Source organism: Delphinus delphis, chromosome 9 (genome assembly GCF_949987515.2).
Source record: "Delphinus delphis chromosome 9, mDelDel1.2, whole genome shotgun sequence".
In the NCBI taxonomy this organism is placed as follows: domain Eukaryota; kingdom Metazoa; phylum Chordata; class Mammalia; order Artiodactyla; family Delphinidae; genus Delphinus; species Delphinus delphis.
In genome coordinates, this window is record NC_082691.1 from 75,173,696 (window position 1) to 75,190,957 (window position 17,262).

General features: G+C 36.7%; 1 protein-coding gene across 1 annotated transcript in view; it reads right to left on the minus strand.

Annotated features, from left to right (window-relative positions):
- Positions 1 to 17,262, minus strand: part of ASZ1 (ankyrin repeat, SAM and basic leucine zipper domain containing 1) — a 79,627-nt gene that overhangs the window by 15,873 nt on the left and 46,492 nt on the right. The window contains exons 5-6 of the mRNA XM_060020787.1: positions 2,315 to 2,426; positions 1,634 to 1,768 (exon numbers count right to left, since the gene is read on the minus strand). Of these exons, the coding sequence (XP_059876770.1) occupies positions 1,634 to 1,768; positions 2,315 to 2,426 (247 nt within the window). The remainder of the gene's footprint in view (positions 1 to 1,633; positions 1,769 to 2,314; positions 2,427 to 17,262) is intronic.

Sequence of the window (17,262 nt, forward strand, 5' to 3'; positions counted from 1 at the left end):
AAGACTAAATATTTTAAATACATTTTTTTTTTTCTTTTGCGGTATGCAGGCCTCTCACTGTTGTGGCCTCTCCCGTTGCGGAGCACAGGCTCAGCGGCCATGGCTCACGGGCCCAGCCGCTCCGCGGTATTTGGGATCTTCCCAGACCGGGGCACGAACCTGTGTCCCCTGCATCGGCAGGCGGACTCTCAACCACTGCGGCACCAGGGAAGCCCTAAATACATTTTTAAATAGAGAGAGAGTAAGAAGCATGACTAAGGTAAACAAATCTCAACTGTACACCTTAAAGAGATGTGAAATTTCTTAGTTTTCAAACTTCTTAGTTCTAACTTTTTAGCAAGCCAAGTTTAAGTCATATAATCAGCCAAGATACAAAACCAAATCTCACTTCAAGAAACACTTTATGACTCAAAATAATCTTTGATGTTCATACATTTCTTAGTATGTCAAATTCACTGTCATCTACCCTAAATTTAATGATGCAGTATATTAATTAAAAGTTTTCAAATTTCCAAAGCTTAGTAGAAAAACTGTTAATTTCTTTTTAAAGTTTCACAGGGCTTCAGTGATTAGCATTTACACTAGAATAATTTTGGAAATGTAGATCTGAGTTATAAAATGATAGGCATGTTTATAGGCTGCTTAAAAATAGAGGAAGTGGGGCTTCCCTGGTGGCGCAGTGGTTGAGAGTCCGCCTGCCGATGCAGGGGACACGGGTTTGTGCCCCGGTCCGGGAGGATCCCACATGCCGCGGAGCGGCTGGGCCCATGAGCCATGGCCGCTGAGCCTGCGTGTCCGGAGCCTGTGCTCTGCAACGGGAGAGGCTACACAGTGAGAGGCCCGCGTACCGCAAAAAAAAATAATAATAAAAAAATAGAGGAAGTTATTTTACATGCAACAAAACTGGCATGGTCTGAGTATTATATGATGGAAACTTTGGAATGTTACAAGTTTTCAAATTCAGAAACTCAGTTTTAGAAGATCTTGAACTATATAACTTAGATTTACAGTTGTACTATATTTGATCCTTGCTTAGAAATTACACACCTTTGGCTGAAGGCTTTAATATTCAGACCAAAAGTTTACATCAATAATTTAATGTATGGCAAATATTTATTACTGACTTTAAGATCTGAATGATTGTAAATCATATACCCAAGCATGTTATCAATTTATTACATACCTTGTCAAATGTACAGAGGTAAATGTAGCTTAAAGGATTTAATTTTTAAATTGTTTAATATGTATTAATTAAAATTTTAAAACAATAGTTTAATTACATGTGCAAATTTTGAAATTTTACTGTCAATACACTAATTTTTGAAAATCTGAACCAGTTGGAAATGTTGAAATAAACATTTAAAGTCTATTACAATTTTATTTCTAGGGCTAGATAAGACTTTATTATCCCTTTATATAGTTTTTAAATTACCACATTATAAATTCCTCTTATTTAGTGAAAGATAAATACTCTAGTAATATAAAGTTTTCATTACCTGGCTGGAAGAAAATTACACATTGAAACATTTAATAATAGCCAGATATACTATTATTTTAGTAGTAAGTTCTAACAAAACAAAAGTTTTACAAACAATAATATAGGCTAAGAAAAATTAGTTTAATAACAGGATACCTCTAGATGTTTATTTCTTTTTGCAATCTCACTTGGTGTCTTTCCGTCTTTGGTTTGTATCATTTTATTAGCTCCAAGTTCAAGCAACTTCAAAACTACATTTTTATGACCCTGATGTGCTGCCCATGTTAAAGCCTGTAAGTAGGGGGAAAAAAAGAAGACTGTTTAAAGAGAGGGAGTGTATATGACACAGAGGGGAAAACTTTTCAACAGTATTTATGGCACAATAAAAAAGTGAACATGGTTAATTAATGGAATGATGCAATCTCATCATTTCACAATAAAATGTAAACCTATTTCCAAAGTTGTAATTGCAAAGCAGACTGCCAGTGTTCACTGATTTTGTAAGACCAAATAATGTTTTACACAGACAAGTGATGTTATAGAATAAAACGATTTATCTGCCAATCACAGAACTGTTTTCTATAAAAAAGAATTCCATTTGTATTCCAGAATCCAGGCATTGTAGTGTGTTACAGTTTCTTGTGTCAAGGGTGAGGACCAAGAGAAACAGATAATTTCTTTTTTCCCATTTAAGCTGTTGCTTTTCTTCACTGCACAGCAATTACATCCCAGCCCTTCTATAATTTTTACTTCTTAAAAAACCTCCCTTGTGGTCTACTGATAATAAGATATTAACATCCTAGAGATAAAAAGGAACACTGTACAATCGGTTCTCACAGTATAGCCATTCTCATCCCGGGTATTAACTTCTGCTCCATGAGCAACAAGGAGAGCAACAACCTGAGGGTGACCATTCTGTGCAGCATACATGATGGGAGTCATAAGTCTCCTACAGAGGAGGAAAAAAAGAAACTGTGTCAATGCTGCCCTTAACAGTTCTTCAAAGCCATGAAATTTACCATACATAATACCATCAGTGTTGTTTTGAAAGTAAAGAAACATGAAAGCTTTTCAGAAATCAGGGGATCCGAAAATCCAATTTTCCAGCAAATAAATAAATATAAGGGAGATTACACTCTTAAAAGTATTGAATGCTTACACAGCACCCTCTAGTGAAGAAATGTGGGTTTTTTTAAATTCTTGAATTTTATTTTATTTTTTTATACAGCAGATTCTTCTTATTAGTCATCTATTTTATACACATCAGTGTATACATGTCAATCCCAATTGCCCAATTCATTCCACCACCACCACCAACCCCCCCCGCCTCTTTCCCCGCTTAGTGTCCATACGTTTGTTCTCTACATCTGTGTCTCAATTTCTGCTCTGCAAACTGGTTCATCTGTACCATTTTTCTAGGTTCCACATATATGCGTTAATATATGATATTTGTTTTTCTCTTTCTGACTTACTTCACTCTGTATGACAGTCACTAGATCCATCTGCGTCTCAACAAATGACCCAATTTCATTCCTTTTTATGGCTCAGTAATATTCCATTGTATATATGTACCACTTCTTCTTTATCCATTCATCTGTTGATGGGCATTTAGGCTGCTTCCATGACCTGGCTATTGTAAACAGTGCTGCAATGAACATTGGGGTGCATGTGTCTTTTGAAATTATGTTTTTTTCTCTGGGTATATGCCCAGTAGTGGGATTGCTGGATCATATGGTAGTTCAATTTTTAGTTTTTTAAGGAACCTCCATGCTGTTCTCCATAGTGGCTGAATCAATTTACATTCCCACCAAGAGTGCAAGAGGGTTCCCTTTTCTCTACACCCTCTCCAGTGTTTGCTGTTTGTAGATTTTCTGATGATGCCCATTCTTACTGGTGGGAGGTGATACCTCATTGTAGTTTTCATTTGCATTTCTCTAATAATTAGTGATGTTGAGCAGCTTTTCATGTGCTTCTTGGCCATCTGTATGTCTTCTTTGGAGAAATGTCTATTTAGGTCTTCTGCCCATTTTTGGATTGGGTGGTTTGTTTTTTTAATATTGAGCTGCATGAGCTGTTTATATATTTTGGAGCTTAATCCTTTGTCCATTGATACGTTTGCAAATATTTTCTCCCATTCTGAGGGCTGTCTTTTCATCTTGTTTATGGTTTCCTTTGCTGTGAAAAAGCTTTGAAGTTTCATTAGATCCCACTTGTTTATTTTTGTTTTTATTTCCATTACTCTAGGAGGTGGATCAAAAAAGATCTTGCTGTGATTTATGTCAAGGAGTGTTGTTCCTATGTTTTCCTCTAAGAGTTTAATAGTGTGCGGTCTTACATTTAGGTCTCTAATCCATTTTGAGTTTATTTTTGTGTATGGTGTTAGGGAAAGTTCTAATTTCATTCATTTACATGTAGCTGTCCAGTTTTCCCAGCACCACTTATTGAAGAGCTGTCTTTTCTCTATTGTATATCCTTGCCTCCTTTGTCATAGATTAGTTGACTATAGGTGCATGGCTTTATCTCTGGGCTTTCTATCTTGTTCCATTGATCTATGTTTTGGTTTTGTGCCAGTACCATACTGTCTTGATTACTGTAGCTTTGTAGTATATTCTGAGGTTAGGGAGTCTGATTCCTCCAGCTCCGTTCTTTACACTCAAGACTGCTTTGGCTATTTGGGGTCTTTTGTGTCTCCATAAAAAATTTAAGATTTTTTGTTCTAGTTCCGTAAAAAACAACATTGGTAATTTGATAGGGATTGCATTGAATCTGTAGATTGCTTTGGGTAGTATAGTCATTTTCACAATATTGGTTCTTCCAATCCAAGAACATGGTATATGTCTCCATCTGTTGTTATCATATTTAATTTATTTCATCAGTGTCTTATAGTTTTCTGCATACAGGTCTTTTGTCTCCATAGACAGGTTTATTCCTAGGTATTTTATTCTTTTTGTTGCAATGGTAAATGGGAGTGTTTCCTTAATTTCTCTTTCAGGTTTTTCATCATTAGTGTATAGGAATGCAAGAGATTTCTGTGCATTAATTTTGTATCCTGCAACTTTACCAAATGCATTCTTTAGCTCCAGTAGTTTTCTAGTGGCATCTTTAGGATTCTCTATGTATAGTATCATGTTATCTGCAAACAATGACAGTTTTACTTCTTCTTTTCCAATTTGGATTCCTTTTATTTCTTTTTCTTCTCTGACTGCCGTGGCTAGGACTTCCAAAACTATGTTGAATAATAGTTTTGAGAGTGGCCATCCTTGTCTCGTTCCTGATTTTAGAGGAAATGCTTTCAGTTATTCACCATTGAGAATGATGTTTGCTGTGGGTTTGTCATATATGGCCTTTATTATGTTGAGGTAGGTTCCCTCTATGCCCACTTTCTGGCGAGTTTTTATCATAAATGGGTGTTGAATTTTGTCAGAAGCTTTTTCTGCATCTATTGAGATGATCACATAGTTTTTATTCTTCAGTTTGTTAACATGGTGTTTCACATTGATTGGTTTGCTATACTGAAGAATCCTTGCATCCCTGGGAAAAATCCCACTTGATCATGGTGTATGATCCTTTTGATGTGTAGTTGGATTCTGTTTGCTAGTATTTTGTTGAGGATTTTTGTCTATATTCATCAGTGATATTGGTCTGTAATTTCCTTTTTTTGTAGTATCTTTGTCTGGTTTTGGTATCGGGGTGATGGTGGCCTCATAGAATGAGTTTGGGAGTTTTCCTTCCTCCACAGTTTTTTGTAAGAGTTTGAGAAGCATGGGTGTTAGCTCTTCTCTAAAGGTCTGGTAGAATTCACCTGTGAAGCCTTCTGGTCCTGTACTTTTGTTTGTTGGAAGATTTTTAATCACAGTTTCAGTTTCATTACTTGTGATTGGTCTGTTCATATTTTCTGTTTCTTCCTGGTTCAGTCTTGGAAGGCTAAACATTTCTAAGAATTTGTCCATTTCTTCCAGGTTGTCCATTTTATTGGCATAGAGTTGCTTGTAGTAGTCTCTTAGGATGCTTTGTATTTCTGCAGTGTCTGTTGTAACTTCTCCTTTTTCATTTCTAATTTTATTGATTTGAGTCCTCTCCCTCTTTTTCTTGATGATTCTGGCTAATGGTTGATCAATTTTGTTTATCTTCTCCAAGAACCAGCTTTTAGTTTTACTGATCTTTGCTATTGTTTTCTTTGTTTCTATTTCATTTATTTCTGCTCTGATTTTTATGATTTCCTTCCTTCTGCTAATCTTGGGTTTTGTTTGTTCTTCTTTCTCTAGTTCCTTTAGGTGTAAGGTTAGATTGTTTATTTGAGATTTTTCTTGTTTCTTGAGGTAGGCTTGTATAGCTATAAACTTCCCTCTTAGAACTGCTTTTGCTGCATCCCATAGGTTTTGGATCATCGTATTTTCATTGTCATTTGTCTCTATGTATTTTTTGATTTCCTCAGTGATTTCTGGTTATTTGGTAATGTACTGTTTAGCCTCCATGTGTTTGTGTTTTTTACGTTTTTCTCCCTGTAATTCATTTCTAATCTCATAGCGTTGTGGTCGGAAAAGATGCTTGATACGATTTCAATTTTCTTAAATTTACTGAGGATTGATTTGTGACCCAAGATGTTATCTATCCTGGAGAATGTTCCATGAGCACTTGAGAAGAAAGTGTAATCTGCTGTTTTTGGATGGAATGTCCTATAAATATCAATTACATCTATCTGTTCTATTGTGTCATTTAAAGTTTCTGTTTCCTTATTTATTTTCATTTTGGATGATCTGTCCATTGGTGTAAGTAAGGGGTTAAAGTGCCCCAGTATTACTGTGTTACTGTTGATTTCCTCTTTTATAGCTGTTAGCAGTTGCCTTATGTATTGAAGTGCTCCTATGTTGGGTTCATATATATTTATAATTATTATATCTTCTTCTTGGATTGACCCCTTGATCATTATGTAGAGTCCTTCCTTGTCTCTTGTAACATTCTTTATTTTAAAGTCTATTTTATCTGATATGAGTATTTCTACTCCATCTTTATTTTGATTCCATTTGCATGGAATATCTTTTTCCATCCCCTCACTTTAAGTCTGTATGTGTCCCTAGGTTTGAAGTGGGTCTCTTGTAGACAGCATATATATGGGTCTTGTTTTTGTATCCATTCAGCAAGCCTGTGTCTTTCAGTTGGAGCATTTAATCCATTCACTTTTAAGGCAATTATCGATATGTATGTTCCTATGACCATTTTCTTAATTGTTTTGGGTTTGTTTTTGTAGGTCCTTTTCTTCTCTTGTGTTTCCCACTTAGAGAAGTTCCTTTAGCATTTCTTGTAGAGCTGGTTTGGTGGTGGTGAATTTTCTTAGCTTTTGCTTGTCTGTAAAGCTTTTGATTTCTCCATCGAATCTGAATTAGATCCTTGCTGGGTAGAGTAATCTTGGTTGTAGGTTCTTCCGTTTCATCACTTTAAGTATATCATGCCTCCCCCTTCTAGCTTGTAGAATTTCTGCTGAGAAATCAGCTGTTAACCTTATGGGAGTTCCCTTCTATGTTATTTGTCATTTTTCCCTTGCTGCTTTCAATATTTTTGTTTGTCTTTAATTTTTGCCAATTTGATTACTATGTGTCTCGGCGTGTTCCTCCTTGGGTTTATCCTGTATGGGACTCTCTGCATTTCCTGGACTTGGGTGGCTATTTCCTTTCCCATGTTAGGGAATTTTTCGACTATAATCTCTTCAAATATTTTCTCTGGCCCCTTCTCTCTCTGTTCTTCCTCTGGGACCCCTATAATGCGAATGTTGTTGTGTTTAATGTTGTCCCAGAGGTCTCTTAGGCTGTCTTCATTTCTTTTCATTCTTTTTTCTTTATTCTGTTCCGCAGCAGTGAATTCCACCATTCTGTCTTCCAGGTCACTTATCCGTTTTTCTGCCTCAGTATTCTGCTATTGATTCCTTCTAGTGTAGTTTTCATTTCAGTTATTTTATTGTTCATCTCTGTTTGTTTGTTCTTTAATTCTTCTAGGTGTTTGTTAAACATTTCTTGCATCTTCTCCATCTTTGCCTCCATTCTTTTTCCGAGGTCCTGGATCATCTTCACTATCATTATTCTGAATTCTTTTTCTGGAAGGTTGCCTATCTCCACTTTATTTGTTTTTTTTTCTGGGGTTTTATCTTGTTCCTTCATCTGGTACACAGCCCTCTGCCTTTTCATCTTGTCTATCTTTCTGTGAATGTGGTTTTTGTTCCACAGGCTGCAGGACTGTAGTTCTTCTTGCTTCTGCTGTCTGCCCTCTGTTGGATGAGGCTATGTAAGAGGCTTGTGCAAGTTTTCTGATGGGAGGAACTGGTGGTGGGTATAGTGGACTGTAGAAATGTGTTTTTGAAAAATCATGAAAGAAGTTATGCTTTCTAATATGAGGTTTCATTAATTTACCTATCTACATAGAAAAACATCAGAGTACCTCACTGTGCTTGTGCTGGGAAAATAGTGATGAATGACACAAACAAGCCCCCTACCTCTCAAAATTGCTCATACTAAATAATTGTTACATTTTTAAAATTTACCCTTTATTTAGTAAAAATATAAGTTTAAAACTCTTATTTCTTAATGTGTTCTACTATGATTCTACTTTAGGACTGAAAGAATTTTACCCTGACTTGGAGGCTTACTGTAATCAAGAAAGACATCCAGTCCAATAGTTTAGCCAGAGACTATGTTCTGAGAGACCACAGTAGTTTCCTCTAGGGTATCATTTCCCAAAATTAGAGATTCAACCCCTCTACTCCTAGAAGTCTGCTTCTGGACCTAATTACAAAGGACACCAGAAAGATTCTATTAGTTCCACTTGGGCTGAACTTAGTATCATGGTCTGTTTTAAAGGAGATCTGGGATTCTGGGCTCAATCTTCCTGAGTCACCTCAAATATCTGATTTATATACAAAGACCTTTGAAAAATAACAAATTAAATAATTTCAGAATTCTCTGTTTTGACCTCATTAAGGTAGCTTGTCTTGGCTACTCACATTACATACACAACACAGAAACAGAATACTTCTCTGTAAGGTTTGTTAACATGAGGTATATCATCTGGTCACTTCACACCGATGTCTTTAGCACAAAAAGCTTTACACATTTATCTGTTCCTTCTATTTCAATCTTTTATTAGAAATTACAATTTCAATCTTTTATTAGAATTTCAATCTTTTATTAGAAATTATATGCTAAGGTAGTTGTCAAGTGCTGCCTCTTCTACCTTGAATACCTCCTACACAGTTGCTTCATTAGACAATCTTTATGAAGTGAAGAGTGAAGTTCTGGATAGCTTAAGCAAATAGGGAAAATACATACAATAGGACAAAGCTGTCTGAGTCAACTGATCATGCAAATTCTTCCCTAAGTCTAAATCAGACGTCTTGATGCTTCTCCTCCACCCCACCTCCCCCACAACAGCTCAAATCTGCTCCTTCCAAGCTTCCCTATTTCAAAAAGCTTCCATTAACCAAATAACTCAGGCCTAAGACTAAGCACCATTCATGACTTTTCTCCACCTCTCCATATAGAAGTCATCAGAAGGCCCTATTGGCTCTATTTTCATCATATTTAAAAAAAAATTTTTTTTTGATCTGGACCATTTTTAAAGTTTTTATTGAATTTTTTATAATATTGCTTCTGTTTCATGCCTTGGATTTTTGGCCACGAGCATGTGGGATCCTAGCTCTCTGACCAGGGATCGAACCCACACCCCCTGCATTAGAAGGTGAGGTCCCAACTGCTGGACCTCCAGGGAAGTCCGTCATATTTTGAATCTAACCACTTCTCACAACCTTGTTAGCCACAGTAAGCAGTTCAAACCATCATTATATTTCTCTGATTTATAGTTTTGTAACAGCCTCATAACTGCTCTCCATGCTTCTACTCTGGCCACTTACAGTTTATTCTTTTTGGAAATGCCAAGTTCTTCCCCTTGCCGAGACTGTGCAAGTGCTATTCCCTCCACCTTTCCCTAGACCTTCATATTGTGCACTCCTTCATCTTAATCAGAAAAGGTAACATGAAAGTGTGAGTGTCCCATTTGCTGGAAACTTATTACTGATAATCGTAAGTGAAATTTCCTAAATCTGTACTGAAATCTGTTTTGAAATTGTACTGAAAATTGAGGTTCTTCTAAGTATCGATTTCTCTTAGAATCTCAGAAACCAGCAGGGATATAATTTTCAGTCTGTAAATTCACATGGACATAAAATGGCTTCTTAGAGATGCTTATTTCATCCTAGATAATAAAACTACTAGACTAGTATAGTTTGCTGACTAAGAAGCTTCAGATCACTACTGGAAAATGTGTTATAAAAAACACTGCATTGGTTTCTAACTTCTAAGAAAAGTTGAATTTACTGAATGCAACAGCAAACTCCTATAAAAGTGTCTAGATTACCTAGACGGTGTATTACTCATCATCTTATAAACTCATAAGGCAATTGCTAACAGCTATAAAAGAGGAAATCAACAGTAACACAATAATACTGGGGCACTTTAACCCCTTACTTACACCAATGGACAATCTTATAGACTCTTATAAACAAGTTTATAAACTTTTCAGGGAAGTTATGAAACTTTAAAATAACTGGTTTACTCAGGTGACGTGGTAACTCTGTGCTACTGATAACTTTACTTTCAATATTAATTTCCATCTTATTTATTTCCTGAGATTTAATATAAAGAATTATTTACTTCCCATTCTCTCTTTAAATCACTGCAATTTTGTTCTGCCTGCTCCTTCTAACACACAACTGCTTTGGCAAAGGTCAGGAGTTACTTGGACTCCTTTTATTTTTCTAGCACTTAAAGGTATGTATTTCAGAGGCTTCTGTCCTCAATACTCTTCCCTTTTCACTACATAAACACCATACCTGTATGATCTCACCCACTCTCATGACTATTGTTAAAACACTGATGGCTGCTGAGTCTCTATCTCTAGCCCAGGCCTTGCTCCTGAGCTCTGGATCATAACTGTCACTTCTACCTGGGTACTCCAACAAAACTCAAGATCAACACATACCCAAATCTTAAGTCACCATCTTCCCGCTAACACACAATACTCTCTGTTATTACCTATCTCTGTGAACAGCATCAGAGTCCAAGCATGGCCCAACCCAGAAACCTGGAATTTATCCATGACTCCTTGTGCCTTCATGTCTAAGCCAGCACTCCTGCCAGTGTTACCTCCTTCCTATCATTTGCATCTGTACTTTACACTCTCCTCCTTCTTCCTTGTGTTCAAGCCCTCATCATTTCTTACATGGATCACTGCATGCAACAGCGTAACTAGCCTCCTTGTCTCCAGTCTTTCCTCCACCTCTGTAAATCTCATCGAATCAATTCACTGTTTAAAGTTTTCAAGGTTACACCTATGAGAATCTTCATGATAAGTCCTCTGTCTACCTCTCTACCATTTTAGTACCTGCAATCCTACTCCATCCTATTAAGAGATTTCAGTCATATCTGCAGGTATGAATTTGCCTCTCTCCTCTGAATGTCCTATTTTCAGAGTACTTTCTGGTTGAAATGTCTTTTCACTTTTCTCTTCAACACATGTATTCATAATCTACCTCTGGGGTTTTATCTTAGAAGCCAACATGTCCCCCAATTTTTTGATGCCCCATCTCATCTTAGATAGCAATTCCCCTCTTCTCTATGTTCTCATAGCACTCTGTACTTATTTTTGTCAGTTCACCTTTCAGGCCAAAATGTATTTGTTCAATTCATCTAGTTTCTCAACCAGATTATCAGTTCTTTGAGGATAATGATCCTGACCTGCCTCTATATCCACCCCCCACAACCCATGCGGTGACTAGTATAATGCTCTACTTCTGTGTTTTGTGTCATGCGTATATTTAACACAGGCAGGGTTTTCTCCTTATCTATTACATCATCACATGTCTACTGATTGTGTTAGTCAATGCATCTATATCCTTACTCTATATCCTTAGATTTGCCTAATGAGGGATACATGTTGAAATTTCCTGCTATAATTGTATTTTGATCTACCTCTCCCAGAATTTTAATGGGTTTCGATTTATGGATTTAGTAGCCATGTAGTTTAGAGTGTACAGGTTTGTGCTTGTTATATTTTCATTGATTTTGCCTTTTTTCATAGTATAAAGTTCTTTATTCTGTGTATTGCATTTAATAGTAGTAATATCTGATATTGATAATCCTAATTTCTATGGGTTTACCTTTACCTGTAAAGGGATTTTTAAAAAAATTTTTATTTATTTTTGGCTGCATTGGGTCTTCGTTGCTATGTGCAGGCTTTCTCTAGTTGCGGCGAGCGGGGGCTACTCTTCCTTTCAGTGCGCAGGCTTCTCATTGTGGTGGCCTCTCTTGTTGCGGAGCACGGGCTCTAGGGCGCACGGGCTTCAGCAGTTGTGGCTCATGGGCTCTAGAGTGCAGGCTCAGTAGTTGTGGTGCACAGGCTTAGCTGTTCTGCGGCATGTGGGATCTTCCCGGACCAGGGCTCAAACCTGTGTTCCCTGCATTGGCAGGCGGATTCTTAACCACTGTGCCACCAGGGAAGTCCCTGTAAAGGGATTTTTCATACCTCTTTTTCTTCAAATTTTCTTGTAATAGCGTTTAGCTGTCTTTTGTTTTTTAAGTCAGTATCTCAGTTGAAAAATTCAGTCCATTCTCATTTAGCATAATGACTGATATAATTGACAGTATTTCTTCTCTTTTGTTTTTGTTGGTGCAACAAAACTGCCATTCACTACATTTTTCCCCTTGAAAATCTGATGATTCTGATTTGCCTTTTTTTAAAAAAAAGATGCCATTAAACATTACCCTGTTTCTCTGCTCTTAGCAAAACACATATGACTCTCCTATAGGTAAGCAAGGTAAGACCTATTTCTCCTAATGAGACTTACGGTTTCTGCCTCCACCATGCCACATTCTCCCTGTTTACACTCAAATAGGATAAGACCTTTTGAATACTCTTAGCTCCCTTTCTTCTCTTAGGTGTCCCCCAACTCTCTGCAAACTATAGCTCTTAGATTTTGTTGGCATAATTTAATATTTATTAGAATTTTACTTGCATTTTGTCTTGTCTGTTTCCAGAATCCTTATTTAGCATTCATATTTCACATTCCCAGTCTAATATAATCCATTAAATACACGTTTATCTAAGTTCATCCCTCTTCACTGCTTTCTCTTCACCCTCCTCCTTCATGAGGTCTCTGGTTCTTTTTGGTTTGGTTAGTCTTTCCTCAGCTGGGGTGCTTGGGTAATGTATTTTCTGAGTTCCTGCATATCCTTGACCATCTTTCTTTTACCCTGACAGGCTTAGCTTGGTTGAGAATAAGATCTTTAGGTTGCAGGCCTTTGTCTAAATGAAAATACAATTTCATTTTTTTTCTAGTTTCAGCTGTGCACATGGGAAATCTGATGTCACTCTAATCTTTTTACTTTCCTTTGTTAAACACTTAATTCTTTCTGCCTGGAAACTTGTAAAAATTTCCTCTTTGTTTTTAGAGTTTACACATTTTAACCAGAATTTACGCCTAGGAGTGTCTTTCCCCGCCCCCACCACCCCCCATCAGTCCAAACTAAAGTTCAGGAACTTTTCCAAAATGCAGTCTTTTTTTTTTTTTTTTGAGTTCAGTCTTGATAGAGTTTTTCAGCTTAGGAACCATTTCTTTTTTCTAGAATGTGTTTATTATTACGAATCTTCCATGTTCCTTTTTCTTCCCAGAATTTTGGATTCAAACACCACATTTTTTTAAGTTCCAAGAGATCTTTCTTCATGCTGCATTTAGATCTCATGTGCTCTTAATTTTTAATTCAGGTTTTTGCCTTTCTCTGTCAGCAATTTTATTGTACTAGGCAAATACTTTAGTTGTCAGTCTTTTCCCTACCTGCTGGGAAGTTTTTTATTTCCTATTGCCTCTTTAGGGCTCAGGTCCCGTACCTGTAATATTCTTAATGGCAGAAATCCTTACAGATTTTGAAAATCAAAGAAGTTGCTTATGCAATGGGTCTAGAGTTTAAGGGCAGGCTGTTAGCTCCCTCCAGCAGTACCTTGAGAATTCTCTCAGCTTTCCTATCTTCCTGAACTTGCCCAACCTCATGAACAGAGACAACTCAGCCCATTTGTTTAGCTCCAAGTCTTTAAGAGTCTGGAAACCTACGGCATTCATGCCGGATCAGCTTTACCTCAGGTCCACAGATCTCCTAATGTCAAACTTTTGCGGGATCAGCTGCTCTCCACCTAGGCTTATGCCTGATAATTTCCTACCCTTGGGGAAAAGAGTTTGTCTGTTTTGCAGGCATAGGAACAAAAGCCTGAATCCTTATCAACACCCAGCTCCCTTAAGGTCTCAGCAGCCCAAGGTCTGGGAAAGCCATAGCTTGGAGTTGAGAACACAGAGGATGAGAATGATGTTCTGGTAGCCAAGTTCCCAGATATGCTGTGTCATGTTTATAAGGGCCATTGACAATCCAACATATATTCATCCATATTTTCATCTAGTAATTTTTTATTAAGCATCTGTGTGACTTTTTTTTAATATTTAAATATTTTGAGGCATATGAAGTAACTTTTGTGTGAGGTTGGAACTCAGCATTTTTTTTATCCCTCTCCCACCCCCTCCCCCTTGGCAACCACCAATCCATTCTCTCTGTTCATGATTCTGTTTCTGTTTCACAGATAGGTTCATGTGTGTCATATTTTAGATTCCACATATAAGTGATATCATACGGTATTTGTCTTTCTCTTTCTGACTTACTTCACTTAGTATGATAATCTCTAGGACCGCCCATGTTGCTGCAAATGGCATTATTTCATTCTTTTTTTATGGCTGAGTGGTATTCCATTGTATATATGTTCCACATCTTCTTTATCCATTCATCTGTTGATAGACATTTAGGTTGTTTCCATGTCTTGGCTGTTATGAATAGTGCTGCTATGAACATAGGGGTACATGTATATTTTTGGATTAGAGTTTTGTCTGGATATATGCCCAGGAGTGGGATTGCTGGATTTTATGGTAATTGTATTTTCAGTTTTCTGAGGAACCTCCTTTCTGATTTTCCACAGTGGCTGCACCAACTTACATTCCCACCAACAGTGTAGGAGGGTTCCCTTTTCTCCACATCCTCTACAGCATTTGTTACTTGTAGACTTTTTAATGATCACCATTCTGACCAGAGTGAGGTGGTACCTCATTGTAGTTTTGACAAATTTCTCTAATAATTAGCAATGTCGAGCATTTTTTCATGTGCCACTTGGAGAAATGTCTCTTTAAGTCTCCTGCCCATTTTTCAATTGGGTTGTTTGTTTTTTGTTGTTGTTGAGTTGTATGAGCTGTTTGTATTATTTTGGAAATTAAGCCCTTGTCAGTTGCATTATTTGCAAATATTTTCTCCCATTCTGTATGTTGTCCTTTCGTTTTATGGTTTCCTTTGCTGTGCAAAAGCTTGTAAATTTGATTAGGTCCCATTTGTTTATTTTTGTTTTTATTTCTCTTGCCTTGGGAAATTGACCTAAGAAAACATTGGTACAAGTTATGTCAGAGAATGTTATGCCTGTGATCTCTTCTGGGAGTTTTATGGTGTTATGCCGTATGTTTAAATCTTTAAGCCATTTTGAGTTTATTTTTGTGTATGGTGTGAGGGTGTGTCCTAACTTCGTTGATTTACATGCAGGTGTCCAACTTTCCCAACACAACTTGCAGAAGAGACTGTCTTTTTCCCATTGTGTATTCTTGCCTTCTTTGTTGGAGATTAATTGACGATAGGTGTATGGGTTTATTTCTGGGCTCTCTATTCTGTTCTACTGATCCATATGTCTGTTTTTGTGCCAATACCACGCTGTTTTGATTACTGTAGCTTTGTAGTACTGTCTGAAGTCTGGGATCGTTATGCCTCCTGCTTTCTTCTTTTTCCTCAGGATTGCTTTGGCAATTCTGGATCTTTTATGGTTCCATATGAATTTTAGGATTATTTGTTCTAGTTCTGTGAAAAATGTCATAGGTAATTTGATAGAGATCACATTAAATCTGCAGATTGCTTTGGGTAGTATGGCCATTTTAACAGTATTAAGTCTTCCAATCCAAGAGTATGGGCTATTTTTCCATTTCTTTGAATCATCTTCAATTTCCTTTACTGTTTTATAGTTCTCAGCATATAAGTCTTTCACCTTCTTGATCAGGTTTATTCCTAAGTGTTTTATTCTGGGGGTACAATTTTAAAAGGTATTTTTTTTTTTTACATTCCCTTTCTGATATTTCATTGTTGGTATAAAGAAATGCAAGCGATTTCTGTATGTTAATCTTGCATCCTGCTACCTTGCTGAATATGTTTATCAGTTCTAGTAGTTTCTGTGTGGTCTTTAGGGTTTTCTATATAGAGTATCATATCATCTGCATATAATGACAATTTTACCTCTTCCCTTCCAATGTGGATATCTTTTATTTCTTTTTCTTGTCTGACTGTTGTGACTAGGACTTCCAATACTATGTTGAATAGAAGAGGTGAGAGTGGGCATCCTTATCTTTTTCCAGATTTTAGTGGGAAGGCTTTCAGCTTTTCACCATTGAGTGTTATATTGGCTGTGGGGAACCCAGCATTTTTTACTCCTTCAAATAGCAATCCAAATCCCCAGCACTAAAATGATGATCCATTTTCCCCTGCTAGTTTGAAATGCCACATTAATCATATATAATAATTTCATGTATTCTTGGATTTCATCCTAGATTTTCTTTTCTGTTTTACTTTTAGCAATCAGCAATTGAGAGCTTTCCACCAACACCACACAGTTTAATTATTGTGATTTATTTATTTTTTAACATCTTTATTGAAGTATAATTGCTTTACAATGTTGTGTTAGTTTCTGCTGTAAAACAAAGTGAATCAGCTATATGTATACCTATATCCCCATATCCCCTCCCTCTTGTGTCTCCCTCCCACCCTCCCTATCCCACTCCTCTAGGTGGTCACAAAGCAATGAGCTGATTTCCCTGTGCTATGCGGCTGCTTCCCACTAGCTATCTATTTTACATTTGGTAGTGTATATATGTCCATGCCACTCCCTCATTTTGTCCCAGCTTACCCTTCCCCCTCCCCCTCCCCGTGTCCTCAAGTCCATTCTCTAGTAGGTCTGCATCTTTATTCCTGTCTTGCACCTAGGTTCTTCATAACTTTTTTTATTTTTAGATTCCATATATATGTGTTAGCATACGGTATTTGTTTTCCTCTCTCTGACTTACTTCACTCTGTATGACAGACTCTAGGTCACTCCACCTCACTACAAATAACTCAATTTTGTTTCTTTTTATGGCTGAGTAATATTCCATTGTATATATGTGCCACATCTTCTTTATCCATTCATCTGCTGATGGACACTTAGGGTGATTTACTTTTGACATAAGGCAAATTATATATCATAACTCTTCTTTTTAAAAAGATGTATTGATTTTTTAAAATTACTTAATTCACACATATGTAGTAATACTTCTCCCTTAGAATACTACTGATAATCACTGATAAGAGTTGGGTATTGTTCCAGATCTTAGCAAACAAAAAGAACAAATTTTATGTATATAAACATATGTGTGCAGAAAAAGAAGACATTTTAAAATATAAATAATATCATGCTATTTATGCAATGTCTTGCCAATAAATGAATTGAAAACCCTTTAAGTTCCCTTTGAATATTACTTTGTCTGAATCACACAGGTTTTGATACCAAGGCTTTAATTGTTGTTCAATTCTAAGTTTTACCACTTTTCTTTTCAGTTCCTCTTTAATCCAGAAGTTACTAAAATG